General features: G+C 32.6%; 1 protein-coding gene across 1 annotated transcript in view; it reads left to right on the plus strand.

Annotated features, from left to right (window-relative positions):
• LOC140438617 (uncharacterized) overlaps positions 1 to 27,072 on the plus strand; it is an 87,941-nt gene that overhangs the window by 57,394 nt on the left and 3,475 nt on the right. The window contains exons 11-13 of the mRNA XM_072528278.1: positions 7,089 to 7,450; positions 17,707 to 17,929; positions 22,019 to 22,235. Of these exons, the coding sequence (XP_072384379.1) occupies positions 7,089 to 7,450; positions 17,707 to 17,929; positions 22,019 to 22,235 (802 nt within the window). The remainder of the gene's footprint in view (positions 1 to 7,088; positions 7,451 to 17,706; positions 17,930 to 22,018; positions 22,236 to 27,072) is intronic.

The following is a 27,072-nucleotide window of genomic DNA, read 5'->3' on the forward strand; positions in this document are numbered from 1 at the left end:
CATCCAGGCATAGACTGTATACTCACGAGAACAAAACACTTGTATACTCGACAAAGGATGAAAAAACCTACAGGGTGAAACCAATTTTACCAATGGATTTCTTTAAAGGACGAAGAACAGAGATGTATAACGAACAGTTTTTAGTAGCTTCAATAAGTGACAGCACGTGTGAAACTTTTCTTAGTAGTGAATATTTGAAAAACTTTTTAAAAGAATCCAACAGCTATGACGTAGTCATTGCAGAAGTATTTGTGTCTAACTGTTATTTTGGTCTTGCTAAGAAACACAACGCACCTCTTATTGGTAAGATCATGTAGATTTAAACGAAACGAGATATTTTACCTGTGTACAGTCAATACATTTTCTTGTCGTGTCGTAAAGTCGTTATCTGTGTTTCTTTATAAATAATTGCTTTATTTACATTACTATATGGATAAGTAAAAGTAGAATATATGTTTGCATAACTTTTTTATTAACCCTTTAAAAGTGCATTTTTGTACAAAAATATGTACATAAAGCAGTAAAAAATTTTTTTTGTATTTTCTAGATGGTTGATTTTTCTGGAAAAATGTGGTAAACCATTGTACCAGGGAGCATTAAAGGAAAAAAAATCATGAAAGTTCTCTGGTATACATCGTATAACGAAACCATTCAATATTATTTATTATAAAAATACACTAAAAATACAAACAGTATCAAATCAAAACATTATCTTAATAAAACAAATGGTATGGCCCAAAACACTCCACACATAAAGCTACATCACAAACATCGTATTTATAATTACTACGCTTCTGGATTCCCCATTTTGAACATTCTTGACACATCCTTTTGGTTGTTTTAACTGGAACGTGCGTAATGTTCCCAAAATAATTTCTGTTTATAGTTGTAGGTCCTGGCCGTTTTCTGGCCTTATAATTTCCTAAGAGCAGATCCGCTAATTTGCTTCTAAAGTTCAGGTGGCTACAAGACTTTTCTCGTGGATTCGTTTTTTTTAGATCCTCTCTATAAAGTATATATAAATATTCACGATACATGTATCTATAAAGTATTATAGCAGCTTCACCCACTATCTACTTTTCCAAAAAATGGAATATGCTGCCATTCTTTGATCAAAGCGGTCAACAGCGCCCATATATTTGTTGTAATCAACTATAGAAGATGGACACTCAACAACTTCTCCCTCTCCTTCTTTATTCGTGCGAAGAACCTGGCAAATTTCAGCAGCATTGTGCATATTACTACACACAGTAACTGCTTTTACCTCTCTATCTTTCCATTTGGTGATAGATATCTCATCAGATACTGCAAAGGCTATTTGCCCTATCGCCATTTTTATCTTCTTTCAATTTCTCTTTTGGTACATATTTTCTAGATTGTCTGATTGCTTCACAACTAAAATGAGATCTCTCTTTTAGTTTTTCCATAAAGGGTATACTGGTATAGAAATTGTCGAAATAAATACAATATCCCTGACCAAAGAAATCTTTAACTAAATTTAAAACAAGACGTTCTTCTAAAGTACCATTTGTCGTCGTTTCTTCTTTACCTAGGTATATTATAAATAAAAATGAATAGCCAGTTTCTAAACAAGCCAAAGCCCAAATCTTTATCGGCTTCATGGGCATATATTGTTTTAGACTGGTACGCCCTTTAAAAGTAACCATGCTTTCGTCTACTGCAACATTTTGCCTTGGTTTAAACGTTCGGCAAAATGTACTAGAGTAGTGTTCAATGGGTGGATGCACTTTGTACAGTTTATCATAAGCTGTGGATCCACGAAGCGACATTTTGTGATTGTCATTGAGGTGCAAAAGCCTGAGTATTTTTCAAAATCTTTTGAGAGGAAATATTTCTGCTATTCTGTTATTGTGAAAATTAGGATAACGTGACCAATATTTGCGCAGGGTTGGTAATGTATTAATTTCCATTATAATTAAAACACCAATAAATGCTTTAAGCTCCTCCACTGTTAAATCTAATTGTTTCCAATTTTATTCAGCATATAGATTTGATTGTTAAACAAAAAAATTTATAAACTCAGGTGTTAAAAGTTTTCCAAAAAATGTATTTGGCTCCTCGGACTCAACCACAACCTATATTCCTACATTGGCAGTAAAATTAAATTCATTGAACATCTTAGGCAGGACCGCAGTCTTAGTCTAAGAAGAAAATGGTTTAGTAGTATTTTCTACCTCTTCATCCTCTTCCTCACTTTCATGGGAAATCAGTGAAAGCTGTGAAGGAGGCATGAAATTAGGATCGTCCACTAAATCATCGAATCCAAGTCACCTTCTATATTATCCTCTGATAAATTCAAGTTAATCTTTCGTTTTCGAGATAGCTGTGGTGAAGAAGTACCTGAGGATGTAGGTGTACATAAAAATGATCTATTATAAGTTCTATCAAATACTTCGTCTAAATTATCATCAGCATCGGAATCTCCATTAACATCGGAGTTCTCGGCTTGCTCATCAGTAATTCCCTCCAATTATTCTATCAGTTCCGCTGGCGTTAAAGGCTTTTTTCAAAACAATGTTGAAAAACTACGTTTTTCTTCCATATTTTTTAACAATCCTGGAAAATAAATGCAAATATAAAAAAATTATTTATATTATTTTACCTATACATATTTTTGTGAACCCTCTTTTAATCACGTTAGGACAGCACTGACAACTAATTAGTATTGAAGCTTTGTCATTTTATAGAAAAAAGTAACAGAAAGTATAAATACTTCAATTTGATTACCAATTTGACAAAATAAACGAACATATTTCATTACACGAAGTAGGTACATATTTCTTTAAAATCTTACATAAAAACTGTTTTTAAATTTTTTGAAAAGAAAAATTATATTTTGTATAATTTTTTCGTAAAAGAAAATTTCATTTGAATACCTCGTTTTTTTTTAATAATAAAATTTTTTTAAATATGGTTTCAAAAAAGGTATAGTTTAAACATATTTTAAATGAACCTACCTGTGATTAGGGAAAAACTTCAGCTAAATTTAGAAATAACATCCCGAAATAAACAACAAACACAAAAAAGTGTTAAAAACCGTTGTCTGAATGTTCACTGGTACACCAGTAATACCACTTAAAAGCACGTGGCAAGTTTTACCGCCAACTATGAAACTTCTAAGCCAACTGACGAAATCCACCGGTAGACACAATGACACAAAAACCGTCCCCACTCTAATTTAAATATCAGCAGCATTTAGGTTCATTGATCCATCTGGCAACGCTTGGTACTACAGGTATACCAGTGAGCGTTAAAGGGTTAATATAGAAATTAAAGTTACATTTACTTTTAGTCCAGTCGTTACAGATTTTATCTCTAAAATCGAGACCAACAAGGTAAATTTTACTGATAATGTCAATTTTGGAACCCTAACAAGAAGCAAAAAAAAAACTTACCACTTCTATCCCCTGGATTTCCACTAAAACCGCCTCGTAGGGAGAAAAACGGAAAAAATCTATTTACCAACAATCTGTACGCCGTAGAAAAAAATATTTCAAATAAAAAAATGTAGCTGAGATCATTTTGAACAAAAATGTTTATTTGCACTCTTTGTTTAGAATGAACTAATTTAAAATAAAATTTGTATCAACTGGACGGTAAAAAAAACCAAAATCTTTTGATTAGAGTGTCCTATCGACAAAAATCACAATGTGATTTAAAGGCGAAAAGCTTTTGTTTAAAATTTTTGTATTTTGTCGCAAATAATGTCAGTTAATATAAATCTGTTAAATAAATAAACGATTTTTTACGATTCTTCTTCAATTCTTATTACGGGCAACAAATATGAGCCATTTTAAATGTTTGTATTTTGAGAACGATTTCCGAAGTGGAAATTGAAACTTCAATAAACGTATTTTAACCTTTAATTGTGGCTTATTCCCATTTAAATATAAATGCCCAAAAAACGCTGAATTTAAACTTTCATATTAGAAAAAAATCGTACGTCACGGTAAATGCTTCCACAAAAACGTTATTAGGTGAAATTTTTAGCTGAATATATTTAGTTTCAAAAAACGTACTTGTTTATTCGAAAAGAAGTAGTTTTAAATGGTTTAGATCGTTTGTAATGTGAAAATTTACCGTTTTTATGCATAATTTAAATAATAAAACACTGAAAACATTTGTTGTTTAAACACTTCTACAAAATTTATTATAAATAATTATCACTACAGCTGTTTCGGTAGAGAGAAACATAGTAGAGGTAGAGTGCCTTACTCTACCTCTACTCTGGTAGATCTGAACGAGTATGGTATCAACATAAATGAGGAGAAGATCAGTCATTTGAGATTCGCAGATAACATAGTAATTATAGACGATCGTATGGATGATGCAATATTACTGTTGGAAAAATTATATCATACTTTCTTTGAGGTTGGACTAAAGATTAACAAGAGCGAGACATAAATAATAACTGATCTGGTGCTAAATCGTAATATTGCTAATAATGGAAAGAATATTGAGCAGATTGCGTCGTCTAAATACTTTAAGCATGAAATTCGGTTGGGCAGAGATACCAGACATATGAGCTCCCACGTCGCATAGGATTAACCTAAGCCGCTTTAGGTAAAGTAAACTCTGAATTTTTATCGAACCTACCCATATACCTCAGACGTTCGTTTGACTCAAAGGGCTATGGAGCGTCAGGTATTGGGTATCTCTCTGAGAGACCGAATCCCAAATAAAGAAATACGTGATAGAACAAAAACAACAAACGCTTTTGAAAAACGCACGTCGCTTAACTAGAATTTAATAAGACGGGTCACAAGATTATCGGACGATCGATGGACAAAATGTATTGTCGAGTGGACGCCAAAACAAGAAGCACTATAAGCAAAGGCTGCCCATCAACAAGACAGAGAGAAATAGAAACAGCTGAGGAAGAACTATAACCAGCAGTTGAAGAAGAAGAGATGAAGAAATCGCTGCTCTTTTAACATTTTCTGAAATACAAGCAAACTCTCCAAGTGACAATAGTTATAATAATTAATAGACCAATAAACGTGAAATAAAAATTTAGAATATAATAAAGTATTTACATACTTGCAATTCCTGCAATGACAATGAAAACAGCGCCCTTCAAAATATTTACACCTTATTGATGACTATTTTGCTGTCGAAGATCGTGTACAGATGCAATATTCGTTATAAAACAAATTACTGAGAAATCATTAGAGTATAGTAGAATAGCATTTCTGTGTCTGATTGACCTAAAAAAAGCGTTTGATAGAGTAAGACTCAAAGATGAAATCAAATTTCTGTATAATAAAGAAGATATAATAAAGAATAAATTATGTTTTAACCCTAGACCCACACGGTGATAATTGGGACATATCTAGTACTGTGACGTCGGATACGACATCATTCTAATTTTAATGCTATTTTATATCGAAAACTTACTTTAATGTACAAAACAGACAATTGTAAACTAAATAACCACACACACACTTTTATTACAATGGCCACAACTGTGACGCCTCTTTCTCCGATCACAGAAGGCACACAATCCTGGTCTTTTTGACCTTCCTTGTTGAGCGTCAGCAGCTATATTTGTAGCAGAAGGGACATGTTTAACCAACAATATAGCTATTTGCGTCTTTAGGGCAACTGGAATTCTCGAATTTTGAATTCTTCGCTCCATGTGAGCAGTCCATAAGGCGAGCGATAAGTTTTTTTAAAAATTGAGGTCTCGAAAGAGGTGTATCTACATTCAGTTTGTAAATTACAAAAGCATTCACAGCAGCAGCGTCAAAAACTCCAAAAAAGTACCTCATAGGCCATCGGTTGAATTTTTTTTTTTGGGGTCTTTGAGTGACAGAGCTGATCAAAGACGTCGACTCGCCCCTTCGTCATATTGTAGAATTCTATTATATCAGGCCTCCAGTAGAATGCACTGACGAGATCAGAACTACATTTTTATTTTTCTTAGGTACATAGGATACCAGCATTTTATCTGGACTGTACAAAAATCGTGATGACTCCTACTAAATAGGGTGCCTACTAAAGTTAGATTATTCTCCCTAAGTTCCTCAGACAGTTGACAAGACGAAAACCAGTTGTCGATGGTAACGTTTCTTTTTAAGTTCTTGATGGGTTCTACCAGCTTGAGAACATATTGAGTTGGTAACAGCGGGTCACTTTGTGGTCTGTTCTCTTTGCTCACGTAAGGAATTCCTCCATAGAAATAGAATGTTCTTGCATCACACAGAGAAATAATTTTGAGTCCATATTTATCTGGTTTACTTGATATATACATTTTAAACGGGCATCTTCCCCTAAAGCTTAACAAAGTCTCATCCACGGTTATATACTCACATGGAGTGTAATTTTTTCTGCAGTTAATCTCGAATAAACTCCAGAATTCTCTGGAGTTCAATCATCTCATCTGTTATAAAAGATTAAAAATATTTATTTCCTCAGTAAGACCTTTGGCTTTACCCTTTGCTCCTGGAAGGTGGGTAATAATATTTCCCGAAGAAGTTCGAGAGTGTATACTACTCAATGGAATGTCAGTCCAAATTTTTTCATTGTCTGTACCCAAAAAAAAAACATTTCTCTCATCTAGTGGTTCATTTGTTCATTGTCCTCAATTTCACTTACACTGCCATCTATGGATAAATCGCTTTCTTTATCTTCTATTTCTTCCAAAATCTCCTTTTTAGATGAATATTAAAAAATTAATATATTACATAAAATTCCATTTAAAAAAAAATATTACGTAAACCACACGGTAACGTCGTATCCGACATCAACGCGTAATAAAATCCGAACGAAAAACGTTTGAACCACCTTACTTCGTGGGCATCAAGAGAACGACTACTTAGAAGGGTACTAGACGGCAGTAGACGCTAACCCCACCCCACTACCTATACTCATAAAATGTCAGACTCAATGTCGGATCCGACGTAACCGTGTGGTTCTAGGGTTAAAATGATGAACTAGGATTGTATAAAAAATAATGTAAAAGATATTATTTTTATTTTGACATATACAAAATAACTGCCAAATGATCAAATTCGTATTTGTATATTATAACTGTAACTTTCGTAATATCATTTTTTAAATTGCAGGCCTTTCCTCCACCGATTTACTACCATGGATGTACCAGTGGTACGGTAGTCCTGAGAATCCATCTTATATACCAGTTCTTTTCATGGACTACTCTGACAAAATGAGCTTTTTCCAGCGAGTAGAAAATACATTAATGCTATTATTTACCAAACTAGTTCACCTGTATTATATAGCTCCTACAGGAAATGAATACTCGAAAAAGTATCTTGGTGTAGATCTTTTCGAAGGAGGAGATATTTTATACAACATGAGTTTATTACTAACCAATAGGCACTATACGTACCAAACTCCAAAACCTTTATCTCCAAATATAATTGAAGTGGGAGGAATTCACTTGGGAAAACCAAAGAAGTTACCAGAGGTAAGTCATAAGACAATAATTAACCTTTCCAGAACCGTGCTACAAAAGCTTACGCTTCATGCCGTGTGGGGTAACTATTTTACCCCACTAAAATACTTTAATAATTCATTTATATTATACATTATTGTCGGGGAAGTTCTACAATAAAGCACTAGTAACTAAAATAATTTGTTTTTAATATTAAAAAAATATAAGTACATTGTTTTATTTTTACCTTCAACTAAAATCAATAAATTCATTATTTTTACAGTCAGGGCATACAAATTTTTCACTTTCTTCTCGATGTATGTTGCAAATGGGTTTTCTGCATATACTACATGATATTTTAGTCTTTTTATCCCGTGATGCAGCACAAAAGCTGCATCTTCGATTTGTATAATGTTGAGTTCCTCTAGCAGGGTTTTCTGATATTGTAGCATTACTGTTAGAAAGAAATACATCTATCGCGGTTTCTACAGTTTTGTGAAAATTATTGCTATTCTGTTTAGGTTTAGAACATTTGCGAGTGCAAGTTCTTGTGCTAAGTTTTGTAAAAAAATCTTTTGCCTACTTCGGTCATTACTTTTCCAGTCGGGAAACTTTTTAGTAAATATTATATATCATTGAGTGCAGACATATCAATAAATTTCATAAAAATCCTAAATGGCCATCTCCTACTTAAACGAACACATGTATATTCTCTGGTCATTTTATCTCCGGTGTCAACGGACCCTTTGGTGTAAAATAATTTCAGGCTTACGTTTTGCTTTTTAATCAGAGGATATTTCGTTGCTGTGAAACTGTGTCGATAAAAGAATAACTGCTTTCTTTTTTGTGGGTACATACGAAACTAATGTGAGATCATTAGAAAATCCAAAAATAGAGGAATGTTCTTCGCGCGAAGAATTCGGAACAAATTCGCTAGGAACTTTTTTTGTTAGCCCTTAGAGTTCCCGTAATTGTAAGTTGATACCTTAGCAGTTCTTCGGCTAGGAGAATCGAAGTAAAAAAATTGTCTGTAGTTACTCCACGCCCCGATCCAAAATAGGGTCTAATTATATCTAAAACTACCCTAAAACCTTGATTCACTTATCGTTGTCTTTTATCGTTCCAGTGTATATCTGACTGTTCAAAATATAAGCATTATCAGAGTCCGAACAAACCCCAAATTTTTATTCCATATCGACCAGGTTTACTTTATATATAAACTCTAAATGAATATTTTTCTCTGAATGTAGTTAACCTCATATCGACTGTGATATTTTCACCAGGTGAATAATTATCAATGCTATTTTTTACAAATTGATCATATGTATTGCGAATTGCTTGTAGTTTATATTTTGTTTCTATTATTCTATTTGTTCTTGTGAAGGGGTCATCAAATCTTTTGTGTCTGTAGATTATCCTGAATCTATTTCGAGACATTACAGCAGTAAAAAATGGTTATACAAATAGTTTATTTTTGGCCCATATTTCCGCGAAGTGAAGTTTTCTTCTGTGATTCCTTCCACTGGTTATAAGTACTGCAATGAAAACGTATAATTCAGTAGTAGTAACATTTTTCCAAACCATTTGATCAGCAGGATGATATTCATTAAATTTTTTAGTATATACTTCTTCGTGTCGATTGGTGTGCGTGCATATGTCAGCTAGCATATTCTCATTTATATAGCATTAGAATGTTTCTTTTATTGAAGTAAGAGCCATGCTAAAACAAATTGCGAATTTATCAAAACGTTTGTTTATTTTTAAAATGTATACTCACCTATTATTTTGTAAACCTTTACGACAATTTACTATTTATTATGAGCCCTGCGCCTTGTAGGTGCAGGTCGTTGTGTTTTCCATTCATATCCAGATTTCGATTTTAGTATTTCGGCAACTGGCTCAAAAGTAGATTTTTCGCTTTCGTTTTCAAGGACGGTAATTTCATCTAAAACTATTTCTTGGTCTTCCACATTGTCCGTACTTTCTGATTCACTATCACTAAGCTCGCATTCATTGTCACTATTGCCATTTTCTTCTAAAATTATACGTAATTCCTCTTCAGTATAATATTTACGTCGCGCCATTTTCTCCGAAATACGTGAAGCAAAGCAAAGTAAAGACTAACAGTAATCTAAAAATAGAATATTATTGTTTATGTATTTAGCTGGTACCCCAAGTAATTAATTTCAATTTTAGTAGAAAATTGAAATTAAATTTAATAATTTGTATAACAAAAAGGATTAAGTAATGTATTTTCTAAGATTACCTGGAGGAACAAAAAAAATAAAAATATTTTAAAAAGTTATAATAACAAAACCGCATCTGGGGTACTTAAATACCCCGCACGGTCACGGGAAGGCTTAAAAGGCTAACAAATTTATCTATTATGTAAGACTAATGCTAGTGTTCACCAGTATTAAATAAATTATTATTAGAAGAGTGAACTGAATTTGTATTTAATGTTTAATAATAATATCATTAAGCTTGTCCATTAGTGGTAATATTTTAAAATATATAATGTTTGTTAAAGATGATTAATCTTTAAAACACAATTTTAGGCTTTATAATATATTCAATTATATTTAATTCTAGACTTTATATTTATTAGATTGCAATTATGAATTTGTTATTCATTATAATGCCAAATTGAGATTGAGACTTGTACATTGCTTTCGGTATATAAACTTACTTGTGTAAGATTATCTTATAAAAATTTGGAAAACAATCTTTATCAAATGAACAGCTTCTTTAAAAAGAAAAAACACAGAAGATGGACATGGGAAAGTCCTGATGGAAAAACAAGGAACGAAATCGACTATTTCTTAACAAACAAAAAAAAATTATTTAAAGACGTAAATGTGCTAAACCAGTTCAGTACAAGCAGTGATCATAGGTTAGTAAGAGCTAAAATAACGATATCAATCGAAAAAGAAAGACTCAAAATGATAAATAAGAAACAACCAAAGAAATGGACAAAACCAACTAACATTCAGGAGTTCGAAAAATATATTGGTAATTCATTGAAAGATACCACAACAGCAGAGATCAATACATTGAACAAACAAATAGTCAACACAATACAACAGGCTCAAACTAAATATTGTCCGACAAGCAAAAAAGATGAAAAACTGAGTCAACCCACGAAAACCCTTATAGAACTAAGGCGACAAATGAAAGGAGATAACACTACAAGAAAAGAAGCGATAAATCAAATAAATAAGACGATCACAAAGGCAATAAGAAAAGACATAAGAAACTACAATGTAGAAAAAACAAAACAGGCAATAGAGCAAAATAAGAACATGAAAGTTTTGAAGAGGAGCGTACAAAAGGGGAAAATAGAAATTAACAAACTGAGAAACAGCACTGGAGAAGAAACAACGAACAGAGATGAAATATTAAGAATAGATCAAGAAAAAAAGATAACAATACGGAACCTCCAATTACACTAAAAACTGGGGTATTAAACCAAGGATCAGATTTAATGCCCGATATAACAAAATCAGAAATCAAAGAAGCCCTGAAAAAAATGAAAAATAATCGAACCCCGGGTGAAGATGGAATAGTATCAGAAGCACTAAAAATTGGAGGGGATGTATTACTTGAAAAAATTAAACAACTTTTCAATATCTGCCTTCACAAAGACAATATTCCAACAGACTGGAACAACGCTACTATGATTCTATTACACAAAGCAGGAGATAAAGCAAATTTAGAGAATTACAGACCGATTAGCCTCCTCAGCCATATATATAAGTTGTTTACGCGAATACTAGTTAAGAGAATGGAAAGAAAATTGGAGAATTATCAACCAAGGGAACAGGCAGGATTCCGAAAAAGTTACGGAACAAATGACCATTTACAAAGTATAAAAACCCTAATAGAGAAAGCAGTGGAATACAATAAACCTCTAGTTCTAATATTTATCGATTTTCACAAAGCCTTTGACACAGTTGAGCTAAGCAAAATATTACAGGCGCTTAAAGAATGCAGGCTAGATTATAGATATACTAAATTATTATACAAAATATACCTGCAGGCAACAACCACTGTCAGATTACATACTAACAGTAATCGCATAAAAATAGAACGGGGGGTTAGACAAGGAGATCCAATGTCACCTAAACTTTTTAATACGGTGCTAGAACATGCTTTTAAGAATTTGGATTGGATGACAAAGGGAATAAAAATAGATGGAGAATATCTAAACAACTTACGTTTCGCCGATGATATACTTATAATAGCTGAAGATCTAGGTATGGCAAGAGAGATGGTATAGGAACTCGTTGTGGCTACAGAAAGTGTAGGTTTAAATATAAATATCTCGAAAACAAAAATCATGACCAATTTGGTACCCAACCAGAACATCAGTATTGGTGGAAAAGAAATAGAACTCGTAGATAGATATAAATACCTGGGACATGAAATTATGATTGGCAGGGATAACCAGACTCATGAACTGAAGAGAAGAATCGGCCTTGGGTGGGCAGCATTTGGAAAACTGAAACTTTTAAAAGTGAGCTGCCCACATGCCTAAAGAGAAAGGTATTTGATCAGTGCGTCCTCCCAGTTCTGACGTACGAAGCAGAAACACTTACCTTAACAAAAGCAGCAGCTAACGCAAACTGAGAGTCACGCAGAAAAGAATGGAGCGGTCCATATTAGGAATAACTCTACGAGACAGAATAACCAACGAAGACATCAGGAGAAGAACCGGAGTGACTGACATCATCGAGAAGATAGCCAGACTAAAATGGAGATGGGCAGGACACATAGCCAGAATGACAGATGGGCGATGGACAAAGAGGTTATTGGAATGGAGGCCAAGGGAAGACAAGAGAAGCGTCGGTCGACCACCTACAAGATGGACTGACGATTTAAGAAGACTCAATAAAAACTGGATGAGAGCGGCGCAAGATAGACGGGGTTGGAAACATGAGGAAGAGGCCTATGTTCAGCAGTGGACTCTTGAGGCTGGATGATGATGATGTGTAAGATTATTTTATAAAAAGATTTAAAGGTAAGAGGTGGATATAGTACGTAATGAAAAAATTCAATTATTTCTAATCCGATAATGGATGGAATAGGTGATTATGATCAAACGAGAGCCGTAATCGGAGAAGTATCCGATTTTCTTCTGCAGAGTCCAAAGCTTTAGTCTCGGTCCAACAGCCCCGTTGAATGCAGGTGTCCCATGACTGGTGAATATCTAGTAAGAAAGCGTGTTATCACTCAGAGCTGATTCTTGCTGGTTTTAGGCAATATTTCAGCCCTAGTAACGCATGTCCTTGTACAGCACCATATCTAATATAGTCGTCATTTCAAAAGAATAGCTTAAGTCTACGTTGGTAACATTATCAAAGAAAGCTAACGCTAGAGAATGCTGTAACCACCGAACGATCAGCTTAATATACCACACTCTAAAGATATTCTTAAGAATTATACGTCAAAGGATTTTCAGAAAAGTGTAGCATATAATATATATTTGTTACACTTAGTTTGGCTTAAGGAACGAAATGGGCATAAAAAGGCCTTGATTGCCCTTAACGTATTGGCATAAAGATGTATCAATGTTAACCAACCTCTTTATATCTTTTTCCTTAATTACAACAAGGCATTTAACAAAGTCCTACATAATCGACTCCTACAGCAAATTTAAGATAACAATCTGGATTTGAAAGAAATTAAAATATTATATCTTTACTTTAATCAAGTTGCATATGTAAAGGCTGGCAACGAACTATCAAAATAAATAGAAATACAACGAGAAGTTAGGCAGGATGCATACTTTCTCCGCTGCTCTTCAACATATATTCAGAAGAGATAGTCCAGAAAACACTTAAGGAAACATAAAGTGGAATTCATGTCGACTAGGAGCCTATAAATAACATCAGATATGCATCTGTTAGGGTCAGTGTTGGAGTTATTTGCTTATTGAAGAATTTTAGAAATAACTTGGGTCGATAAGGTTAAGAACAATGACGTTTAAAAATATTGCACACGAACGAGGAGATACTATATACAATTAAAATAAAAAAATTGCAATATCTGGATTATGTCATGAGAGGTGAGAGAAATACGTTCCTGCAGATCAGGAAAATGTATATATATACAGGGAAAGATACTTGGCAGACGAAGCATAGGCCCACGACGTGACGTATTACCTGGCTAAATAATTTAATACAATGGTACAATTTTAACTTTGTTGAGCTGTTTAGATCAGCATTATCAAAAGAAAAGATAGCAGTAATGATAGCCAAACTTCTAAAAGGGGACGGTACTTAAAGAAGAAGAACTCATTTCCGTCAAATATAAATTGTGTTATGTGGTCGACCGGATATGCTTTTCTAAGTTGTGTTCCGATCTAAGCTTTTTCTAGTTGCGGACGGGGCATTTTTGTACTTTTGCGTCCGGTTCTGAACCGATGTCCATCTCAGAGCTTCTAAGAGTCTTTACAGCCGCTTTACTATCTGTGCTAATATTAATCTGCTTTATCGATGAACTGATACTCTGAAAAAATATATTGTATAAGTAGTTCTCAATGCTTTGTAAGAGACCTCATCAAAAAGACTATGATTGGTAAATCCTCCTTCGTTTTTCGATTTTTCAATAATAATTTTTTTCTATCAAGTCTTAATATTTTTTTCTTAGATAGTATCTTTCTTACCCGTGGTCACCCGGACTTGAGTCCAGACATGGGTCAGGACCATTAAACACCTATGCATATTATTGCAGTAAACTACATTCAAGTCGGCTCCCTTTCTTACATCCTGTATAGCCCCCACGATATCAATAGACTGTTTTTGAGTAAACTCGTAAGCAGCGATTATCCATAAGTTCCCTTCACTAAACGTTGATTCATTGATCTGTGGTATTTTCTAACTTCTGATAAGAACCTTATCCACTGCTTGTTCTAATTTTTTGGAGATTAGTTCTACTTAAGCCTAATTTAGGTAATTATCAGGATGGTAACAGTGTTGTATGTATGACAGCGTCTTAGATTGGATTCCACTTCTGTTGTAGCCATCTTGATGTAGTTTTCTATGGATCAGTTGTTGTCAGATCAGTTGAGTGAGTGGGTACGCGAAGTCTTTTCCACGAGAAATTATTCTGTTTAAAATGTTCATTGCCTATTTAAAAAATCCTAAGAATCGTATAGCTATGTGTTCTGTTATGACATCCTGTTGAAACTTTGCCTGTGCATCTGAAGATTTCGTGTGCGTTGAAAATTTAACTAATCTCTAACAAAAGATGTAATATTGTTCTCTTTGTAACGCTCTTGGTTAAGAGTAACTGGATGCTTGTTCTCATCTGAAAAAAAATAAGGACCAATAGTTTTATAAAATCCACAAGGAAAATAATTGCTGCAGCTGGCTGTATTCCTTTTTTTTTTTCTCCTTTTTTCAATAGTTTTATGTCCAAAGTGCACAGCACATTAATGTAGAGTGATTTTTGTATAATGATATTTGGGCGTTTAAATCCAAGAAATCGAGTTGTTAATATATTGATATAACAGCTACGGTAAATGTACTTTTTACTTCTTCTTAAGGTGCCTTCTCCATTACTGAAGGTTGGCTATAACTACAGCAAATTGCTTTCTATCTTGAGCTGTTCTTAGTATCGAATGTGTGTCCATGCCTGTCCAGTCTCTTACATTCTTCAACCAGGAGCATTTTTTTCTTCCTGGACCTCTTCTTTCGTCCACTTTCCCTTCCATTATAAGTCGTAGGAAGTTGTATTTTTCTCCTCTGTAAATATGTCCTAGATAACTCGTTTTTCTGTTTTTTACAATACTTAGGAGTTCTCTCTCAGTACCCATTCTTCTTAGCACCTCGTTGTTGGTCACGTGCTCTGTCCAAGAGATCTTCAGCATCCTTCGAAAAACCCACATCTCAAAGGCTTCTATACGCCTCATACTTGTAATTCCGAGAGTACATGTTTCCAGTCCGTATAGCAATATGAAATAAATAAACGTTTTTACAAATTGGTATCGGATATCCAACGATAATGTAGAGTTTATTAGAAATTTTTTCATTCGTTGAAATGCGGACCTAGCATATTCTATACGAGCACGTATTTCGACCTCGTGGTCAAGGTCGTTTGTTATCCAGCAACCAAGATACTGGAATCTTTGTACTGGTTCTATATGTTTGTTATAGATACAAATATTAATGTCGACATTTAGTACACGTGCAACAGCCATTACTTTTGTTTTATTTGTGTTTATATTTAGTCCCAAGCTATCTTCCTCTCTGGTTATGACATTCAAAAGTCGTTGTAAACCCTCAGCACTGTCCGCAATAATGACGGTGTCGTCTGGGTATCTTAAGTTGTTTACGTATTCTCCGTTAATTTTTATTCCTTCTTCAATATTTTCGATGGCATTTTGAAAGATCTTTTCGGAATATATATTGAATAACAGTGGAGAAAGTACACAGCCTTGACGAACTCCTCTTTTTATTGGCAATTCTGCTGTCAGACGATTGTCTATTTTGATCGACGCCATTTGATCCCAATATAGTTTTTTAATAAGTGCTACAGTGTTATGGTCTATACCATGTTGTGTTAGGGTTTCTATGAGTTCTGTGTGTTTTACTCGATCAAACGCTTTTTCGTAGTCGATAAAACAGAGAAACACGTCTTTTCGCTGATCTCGGCATTTTTGTAGTAATATCTGGAGGCCAAATAATGCCTCCCTTGTACCAAGCCCGATACGAAATCCAAATTGATTGTCGCTCAGGTTTCTTTCGCATTCTCTGTATATTCGTTGATGTACAATTTTGAGTAAAATTTTCAGAAAATGGCTCATTAGGCTAACTAATCTAAACTGTGAGCATCTATTTGCTTTATTTTTCTTGGGTACAGGTATAAATGTCGATCTAAGCCAGTCTTCTGGGAAGATTCCAGTGGTATATATTTTGTTAAATAATAGTGTTAACGTCTGAAAATTTTCTTCATTGATAAGCTTTATCATCTCTACATATATTTCATCTGGACTTGAGGCTTTTCGTGGCTTTGCCGTATTGATTGTTTTTGTAACTTCCGATGTTGATATATCAAGTATTCTTTGTTATACTATATTCATTTGCGGTTCTGTTCTCTCGTCATCAAACAGATCTTTGATGTATTTTTCTCAGATATCTTCTACATTTTCTGGACTAGATACTATTTTGTTGTTATCATCTACTAAAGTTGCTGTAGTGATTTTTTTCTTCATATTTGTAACTTCCTTAATCTTTTTGTATGCATTAAAGTAGTCATGCTTTTTTAGTAAATCTCCGAGTTTCTCACAGTTGCTGCTTATTCATTCTTCTTTAGCTTTCCTGATTTTGTTTCGGATAATTTTCTGGGTTTCTTTATATTTTTCTTCATTGCGATTTTTGTAAGATCTTCTTATGACCATCAGTTCTAGGACTTCTTCTGTCATCCATGTGTTCTTTGTTTTTCTGATGTTGTCTTGAAGTTGTTCTCTTTGTATAGTTGTGATTGTTGTTTTGAAGGTGAGCCAAATACTTTCTATTGTTTCTTCTGCTTCCGCGGGTGCTTCATTGAACTTTTCTTTGAGTGTATCATTGAGTGTTTTCTCTATTTCTGCCTGTACTATTGGATTGTTAAATTTTTCGAGGCTAGGTTTTATCTTCTCTCTGTATTTGATTTTCTTTAGTTTATTTCAAATTTTACCAACAACAGGATTGTGGTCGGAACCGATGTCCGCCCCGGGATATGTTTTAACTCCCCTGATTCCAATTCTATAACATTTGTCAATTAATATATAATTAATGTGGTTTCTTATTATGTTGTCTTATTTGTTTTGTTTACAACGTTTAGTCTTTATCTAAATTTAATGCAGTACATTTCTGTTTTGTACGTGTTACATACTGTATTTTTTTTACTCTACCTACGGCTCTACTCTTTTTTAGTGACTACACAGTTAGTGCCACTTTATTTTTGGATATTTTATTTTCTCAATATGCTATAATAATATGTGGTTGTTTTATACAATAGTAAAATTTTTCATTTTTGTAATCGACCCAGCTCATCACAATGTTTGAGTATTGGACCAATATTTGTTCTTATAAATTTGTGGAATTTTACTTCTCTTTTATCTTTTTGTAAACTTTTGTATTTTTTATAAATTTTTGAGTTTCCTTAATATTTTTTCAGCAAATACAGCTATCCCAGATATCAACTGTTGTATAGTTTTTGTGGTTAAATATTTCTTTGTGTTTATATTTCTACTGACATCATTTTCGGTGTTGTATCTCATTTTTTTAATTGTTTGTTTTTAGACACTGGATAAGCTTGTGAGCGGTGCACCAAGTGGAGTCATACTAATTAGCATGGGCTCAACACTTAAGGGAAGTACATTCCCAGAAGAGCAGAGAAAAATGTTCCTCAAAGTTTTTTCGCAGTTAAAATACACTGTTATATGGAAATGGGAAAATGATACTATGGAGGGATTACCGTCCAATGTAAAAACACACAAATGGTTGCCACAGTTTGATTTATTGTGTAAGATTAAATACGCTATACGAAGCGACGATATTTTTTGTTTAATACTTATTTTTAATCAGTATTACTTTACTACTATCATATTTTGTTTGAACAATACTTTAAAATCACTTATATAACGCCAAGTGCCGTTTGGATGTTATACTACAAAACTTAAGTAATTTTTGGTTCACTGTTAGGCTCCTTTTCTTTTATCTGTTTTAATCACAACTTTTACCCTGCTTTGACTTAAAATTACATATCATCTCTTTTACTTAAAGACGTTATTCTTCGATATATCGACGTTATGGCCGCAGATCCAACACATTTCTCACAAGTTATAGTAAAATATCACTTTTAAATATTATATATTGCTGTTATTAATGTAACATCCAATAATTGTCTTCATTATAACACCCATAATGGCAACAAAGTAATAGTTCCATAGACACAAGTTTTATATTTCATCAACGATAAACTCGATTTCTCAGAGTTGCAATAAATAATTTATTGTAAAAAGTCAGTGACCAAAACGTGTCCATAAATTAAGGAAAGTGATAAGCAAAATAAAAATAAAATGAGTAAAATATTGTTGGAATGCTGATAAGGCCCAATCAAAAGCCAACAAGTTAATTGATAAAAGTGGAATGTACCTATCTGGGCGATTGAACTGCAACATTGCCGTTGTGAGCAGACTTTCGGGGCAACCATAGAGAAACAACAACAGATAGTGCGTGTACAAAACAAATACGGTAAATGCTGTTTTTCTGAACCGCGATTGAGGCGAAAAGAAATGTTTGGCTTAAAATGGAAAAATGTTTGTAAAGTGACAGATGAATCGATATTGATTCAGAGATAAGTATGCAAAGATGTGGAGAAAAATTACATATTAAGGCATAAAAAAAAATTCAACAAGCAGAAAGACGAAGTAAAAACCAGGAAAGAAAAAACTTTTTAAGCCGTAATAATTTTCTTGCAGACAACAGTTATTGTAATTCTTTATAAGCAAAAAGTTTATATGTTTTTGCAAAATGAGTTTGCAATATTTTTAATCATTTTTCTTTATGTTTTTAAGTTGGTAGAATGATCTTTTTTTTTCATAAGCTATCCGTAGAATTGCCGTAACTTTAAAATTTTTGACTTACATTGTTGCAAATAAAATTAATTTGGTATAAACAAATAAAATAACTTCTAAACAACTTAAACGATTGCTTTAAAATTTTAGTAATATTTTAAGCAGTACAATATCCAATATTCTAAGTACGATGGAGGTTCTTATAAGTTAATTTTTTAAAAAGGTATATTTATAAAAAAATGAAATCTCTGACCCATTTTGTATCTTTCTAAGCAACAGATAAGTGTTATTATATAACTGATAAGTGTATTAATCTTAAATTTGTTTCAAATGCTTCACTTCTTGCTGATAGACAAAAAAAGTGAAAATATACCGTTTTGTGACCTTAATTTGTTATCAACTAATTAACTTAAAAAAATCGCGGTCTATAATATCCAAAACAACTGTGTCGTTTACCTGGGCGGTTCAGTGTCACAAACAGAGCTTTTTGGTTATTTTCCTGCCCTATGAGGCCTGTCCTTTTTGACAGTCAGTCCATTTAGAGGTCTATATTGAATGTATATAATTTTTTTTTCAATAATATATATATATATATATATATATATATATATATATATATATATATATATATATATATATATATATATATATATATATACAGATTCTTAATCTTGACAGGTACCTAGATTATCGCAAAATTTTAGCGAATAGTTGCAGAGTTAATGCAATATCACACAATTTTAGCAAATAGTTGTAAACTTAATGCAAAAAAAAAGAGTTTTCCCTGTACTGACAGGTCTTGCCCATGAAACGGGTTGTTAATAGAGTACAAAGATATGACAAATAATAGGCATTTCAAATTATGCTATAGTTTTTACATTGTGTTTGCCTTTTATATTCTTTTATATGGCTATTAATTAATAAACTAAAGAAATAAAATAAAAAAAAAAGCCGTTGGATGGATATATCAGATGTAAAAATTCTAATCAAAGTCGTCGCCTTTCCATTCAGTATTTTTTTATACAGTGTGTCCGTAAAGTATGGAATTAATTCGATATTTCCTAAGCCTTTTTAAAAAAATCACGTCGATTTTTAAATTTAATGTTCTACATTTTACAATAAAATTTTATTATACAAGGTGATACACATTACAGTGATGACCTCATCAACTCTTTTTTTATATGTAACACCCTGTATTTTAGGACATATTTAGATCGATAAAAATTAGCTGATTCCAAAAAAGTATAATACTGGGGGTCTAACGAATATAATTTGAAAGATATGCGCTTAGAAAATTAATTTTTATTGATTTATAATATTCTAAATTATAAATAAATTATAATAAATACTTGAAAGTAATCCAGTAAGTAATACATGACTTAATCTTAAATGTTCGAATTGTATCCCTTGTTATGTTTGTAACCCAAACGTTGTACAAATTCTTGTAGAACCTTGTTTATGCTTTCTTGAGAAATTTTGTTTATTTCTTCACGAAATCTTGTTTTTAAGTCTCCATTATTTGCAGGTTTCGTTTTATAAACAACATTCTTTAAATGCTCCCACATAAAATAATCCAAAGGATTGAGGTCTGGTGACCTCGCCGACCATTCATTATGCCCACGTCTGCCAATCCACCTGTTCGGAAAAATTTCGTTTAGGTACCTTCGAACATCTAAAGCATAATGCGGAGGCGCACCATCCTGTTGAAACCATAAAATGTTATCAAAACTTCGAAGATTAATTGTACTGGGGAATAAATTAACTAAAGTAGGTACAAGATACCCACTCAAAAACTGAAGGTATTTCTTTTATTTTCTTCCTTCGATTACTTAGGAATTACCTTCGAAACAGTAGGGTCCAATGATTTTATTTCTTACAATGCCAGCCCATACGTTGAACTTTTACGGGTATTGTGTATGATGTTCCCGCATCGAGTTAGAGTTTTCTTCTGCCCAGTATCTACAATTCTGACGGTTGACCTCACCATTTAATTTGAATTTAGCCTCATCAGAAAAAATAATATTTTGAACCAAGAGAGGGTAGCTATTATCTATCATTATTTCGCAAAATTGTATTCTTTTATCTGGATCATTCTCTGGGCATTTTACTTACTTTTACGTACTTTGTGTACTGTTGTTTTGCAAACATCGAGATCATTACTAACCTTACGAATAGAAGTGTGCGCATCTTCTTCAAAAGCAAGTAGAACATTTAATGTTGTAACATAATTTACAGAGGGACGACCTGATTTGCGTGCATTTTCAACCGAAAGTTTGAAATTTCTCGAAGTTTCTCGAAATTTTTTTTCAATCTTACTTACTGTTGACTGCGTGATGGGTATTTCTGGACATTTATCATTAAATAAATTACAAACTTCAATCTTAGTTCGCGATTAGTCTCCATACCCAATCATCATGAGTATTTCAATTCTTTGTTTTACACTCAAATTCATTTCTACTTAAAATTAATTCTAAGCAATACTACAGAACATTTACCAATTAATACAATTATTGTACTACTTAATAGTTATTGAACGTTACTAAAAATAATTACAGTTTACCAAAAACTAGAAGTAGGCTACTTTTTTGCGATTGATAATAAATAATTTATTTTCTAAGCGCATATCATTCAAATTATATCCATTAGACTCAAGTGTTATACTTGTTTGAAATCAGCTCATTTTTATCTATCTAAAAATGTCCTAAAATACAGTGTGGTACATTTAAAAAAAAGAGCTGATGAGGTCATCACTGTAATGTGTGTCACTTTGTATAATGAAATTTTATTGTAAAATGTAGAACATTAAATTTAAAAATCGACGAGTTTCAAATTTTTTTAAAAAGGCTTTTCATTTGAGAAATATCGAATTTATTCCATAGTTTACGGACATACTGTATAGTCTTCTATTGATAATATTACCGTTATTTCTCCATAGTCTATTTATTTTACTAAAAATTAATGCTACATTATGTTTGTGTACATTCCTTTGGAATTGTGTTAGATCATCCTAATTAGGTCATTATTACAATTTTTAGGTCATCCTAATCTAAAACTCTTTATTACCCATGGAGGACTTTTGGGAGGACAGGAAGCAGTCTATTGCGGTGTACCAATGTTAATTCTTCCACAGTTTGCCGATCAACACTTGAACGCAGCTGCTTTAGAGAAAACCGGAGCTTCTTTACATATTAAACTAAGATCTGCAACAGAAAAATCTTTGACAGAAGCTATTAATAAAGTACTAACACCAGAGTAAGTAGTATTAGTTAATTAATCATATTTTTTGAACGCTAATTACCTTCTGTATAATTCGGTGTATAAAAGTACGTGTTAACCAACAGCTGTCAGAAGAAATTGAAATTAGATGTGGAGTAAGACAGGGATGCGTATTGTCGCCAATTCTTTTCAATGCCTACTCCGAAGAGGTCCTATAAAATGCTCTTGAGGGTGAAACAGCTGGAATTAAGGTAAATGGAGTTCCCATTAACAACATTAGATATGCGGACGACACTGTGATCTTAGCCAAAAATATTGAAGATCTTTAGAGACTGGTGACCAGAATAGCGTAGTATGGAACAGAGTATGGTCTAACGATGAATGTCAAGAAGACGAAATTTATGAGAATATCGAAAACTTAAAGAAATAACGAGAATCTTCTAATAGACGGAACCAATGTCGAACAAGTAGACAAATATGCATATTTGGGAACAATGAATTACTCCACAAATGATTACATTCAGGAGATCAAAATCAGAATAGAAAAGGCTAGAGCAAATTTCAACCAGATGAGAAGAGTGCTATGTACAAGGGATTTAAAATTGGAACTAAGAGTTAGGTTGGCGAGGTGCTATGTTTTTCGACTTTATTTTATGGAATGGAATCTTGGACCTTGAATGCGACATCAATGAAAAAACTGGAATCATTCGAGCTGTGGGTGTATATGTGTATAATGAATAGTTTTATTCATCGTTTAGAAACCATCCCATTATCCAACATTAACTACAACCAAGAACTCAACACAATCAAACAGATTGCTTTCAATAATGGCTATAACCCTGATATCATCCATAAACTCATTTATAAGAAGAAACATAAATTGCTTCAACAATCAGCTTACCCTAACATTACTTTAGATTCCCCATCTTACTTCTCATTACCATTTCACTGTCCAACACTCTCCGAATCAATCAAAAACACTATCCAGAATTCTGTTGAAAATGTTAAGATTTTCTTTAAAGTAAACAATAAAGTGAGTAGATCAATATGCAATAGTAAAGACTCTATTGACTTCAGCAAACGAAGTGGAGTTTATAAACTTCAATGTTCTGACTGTGATGCCACTTATATTGGTAGAACTTGTAGATCTCTGGTAACCAGGGCCAATGAACATTCTAAATTAGAGAATACTTCTTTTTTTTTCCCATCATCTTAAATATCACAATCACACAATCAATATACCAGATGATATTTCTCTTCTTCATAACATCCCAGGTAGAGATTATTTTTAACTTGACCTTTTTGAGAATTTGGAGATCGACAAGGAAAAGAAAAATAGTCCCAATTGTGCTAATCATCACACCAGCCTCAATAGAGACTTCATCTCACTACATCGACAATTATTCTCCTGATCCAACTTTCTTTCTTTCAACTACACATCCAGTTTTACTTACTTCTACATTGCTTTTCCTTTTCCCATAGCTTAATTATCGCCTTATATATTCTGTCATACTTAACACTATTCTTGTCACTATTAATACATTAACATCCTTATTCCAATATCCAATTTCCCATCCTCTCAAATAATCTCCATCCTAACTAATCACACAGGTTTTCTTATAAATACTCACTTTACATCTATCATTTACTTATCACAGTCAATTTTAGTATCCCCAGCTTACATCTTCACGTTCATATCTCCTATTTATTTTTCCTTGATTCATCTTCCATAATTTTCAAATTAACTTTTATCACTATTTACTTCATACAATGAAATAATTAGGTAATAACATCCTTTTTTCACTTTTGATAATGATCTAATTTTCAATTACCTAACTTAAATTTTGTCTTACCCTGGTACACCAAATTTGATTTTCATCACAGTCACTCATTGTTTGATATTCTTCCCCCTTTTTAAAATACCAAAAATTGATATTGATTCTACTATACATTAAACACAATTCTTCACTAAAAACGGCCTATTTATAAACGGAAGCACAATGACTTTTGCTCCTACTACATCATTCCACTTGACGTTGACGGGTACTGACTGATTTTTCATACCATCTTTCTATCAGTTAACCCTAGACTTCAGCACAGATCAGAGGTAATGTAAGTCGACAAAATCTCACCAGCTCCGGGGGGTCATGTTAGATGCCCCCTTTTTTAGTTTTTATTAATTAGCGAAGTTAACGGTCTATTGCATTTACCTTTGTAAATTCCATGAGGATTGTTTTTGTTACTGATGTCCTTCCAGTGTTTTTCTGTGGCCAAACAATGTTTTTTAACAACTTTTTATTAAACTGATGATGGAATGAATCAATTCCCAAAAGATCTTCTTTAAAATAAAAGTTTTAAGCTTTTAATAAGAATTTTTTATACCTTGATACACACGAACATCACATGTTTAGAAATTTTAAATATAATTAAAACAAGAAAATTGGAATATCTCGGACATATTACACATGGAGAGAAATACACCTTGCTCCAACTGAATATGCAGGGAAAGATCCAAGAAAAGAGAAGCATAGGGATGCGTAGAATGCCATGGCTGCCCAACCTGAGAGAGTGGTACGGATGTACATCAAATGAACTTTTCAGAGCAGCCGGCTCAAAAGTCCCAATAGCTATGATGATTGCCGACCTCCGCCGCGGAGATAGCACTTGAAGAAGAAGAAGATAATTCGGTGAATTAGGTTGAATTTAATGCTATAACAGAAAGGATTAGAAAATATTACTTTTATATTATCATTAGCACTAATTCTCATACTTCAACAAGAGTCGAATTTTACAATTTAAGAGAAATTGGGGAGGGTGACTCATAGTAGAAACATGATATTAAATATTTTACAAGGTGCAAATCAAATATGGCGGTTACTAATAAGAAATTCAAAATAATATCAGTTCGCAATATTCTAAGAACTCTATGTGCATTTTAATGGGTTATATGCGATGATATCCAATAAAGTGAGCCAGCTGTAATAACAGACGTATTTAAGATACGTTTAAGCAAATTAAAATTTTGTCAGTAGAATTTATCTAAATCTTTAATTATAATATATCGCTGGCGTTTCATGCAGGCGTCTTTGTAATATTTTCTACATTGAAATTTGAATTTATTTACTACATTTATTTTCAATAATTATATTTTAAATTAAATGTTGTATTAAAACACAACCATCATAATAATATTAAACACATATTACATAGGTTAACTGTTTAATAAAAATATTAAGGTTCCGTAATTACTACTCTCTTGACAAAGGACACTTTGCTCATCCATGGTATGGATGTAATGTTTGGAGGAAGTAATAATAACATAACCTCCAAAAAATGACAAGTTATTATAATAACATCTCGAGCAAATATGTTATTTTAATTTTTATAAATTGTGTTTCTGTATTCCATGAATGTGATGTTCTTAAATTTTAAATTTTAAAACTGTAACCAGACAAACACTAACATACTGTGGCCTAATGATAGGACATAATATATAGTAAGCTTTGAAACCAGTAACTCAAATTTATCATAAATGAAAACGACTTAAAATTGTGAGTATTATCTCATTTCCCTTATAATTATATTATGGACTCACATTGGCAACCTTTTCATCATTTGAATATTACTTTGTAATCTCTAATTATTTAAAATTATCGTTGTGGTTATTAAAATCTCTAAGACAAATATAGTAATTTCGTTCTTAATTGTTAAACTGGATAAAAAATATATTACAACGCTAAAATTATTTTTATACTTGTGTATTTACCACAATGCCTTTTTTAGTTACAGCTTAGTTTATAAATCATCGAAATCCTGGGAATCCACTGAGTCTTCTGACTCATTAGTGCCGACCCTTACTTAGCCCTATCAAGAAAGATATCAATATTTTCTTCAAATTGCATTTAAGCTTAAATTAATTAAATTGGTTTTAACTCGCAATGGTAAAGTGTAAGTCTTAAAGCAAGTGTACATGAAATCTAGTCATTGAATCAACAGCTGTTTTTGACTAAATATATTCACTATATACTACGATGCCCCTTGATTATTATCAATGATTCTCCATTAACCATATGCTTTGTAAATTAACTACGTTTTCCAAAATGACGGATTTTCTATAATTTATTGTTGGAATGTGCTTAACAAGGCGTTTGTGATAAGATGCATTATCCGATAATATGACAGAGTTACTTTCTTACATTAGTTTACTTAGTTTTTATGACATTCCCGGTTTTTTTTTTTGATATAAAAACAAGGATATCATTTTGCAGAAGAGCAGTATCTCTGTCAATATGGGATATAATTAGACTCTGGCTCTTGTCTGATGGAGCTTGCAATATTGTCTAAAAACCTTTAACAACAAGAGGTTGCCGTGCATTTGTTACTGCCAAATTTTTGCACTGTATATCTGACGTTAACCTAAGTCTCGTCAAGGTAATAAATATTTGTTTGGCCGTACGATAGTCTCGAATTCCATTACGATATAGAATATCCAAAAAACTTGAGACTCGAGGGTGTCCTATTTAAAAAATGTATGTTTGTTATACCACGTACTTATTAATCAACCTGTAGAATTCCATATATTTTCCAAGTATCGAGAATATCATTGCCTACATTTTTTCTAAATAAGCGCTTTGGATATCTTGTACCATAGTGGAATTATCGACCGATGCAGCACTAAAAACTCACCCTATATGTATATATATATATATATATATATATATATATATATATATTATAGTCACGCGAATTAAAACATACATACATACATAAAACATACGCGAAGTAAAATTGGTAATAAAAACACTTCTAGAATGCAAGGAGTCAAGGGGATCCCCATTCGGTTTAATGAACACTTGAAATACATTGCATTTCG

This window comes from Diabrotica undecimpunctata, chromosome 4 (genome assembly GCF_040954645.1).
Source record: "Diabrotica undecimpunctata isolate CICGRU chromosome 4, icDiaUnde3, whole genome shotgun sequence".
NCBI lineage: Eukaryota > Metazoa > Arthropoda > Insecta > Coleoptera > Chrysomelidae > Diabrotica > Diabrotica undecimpunctata.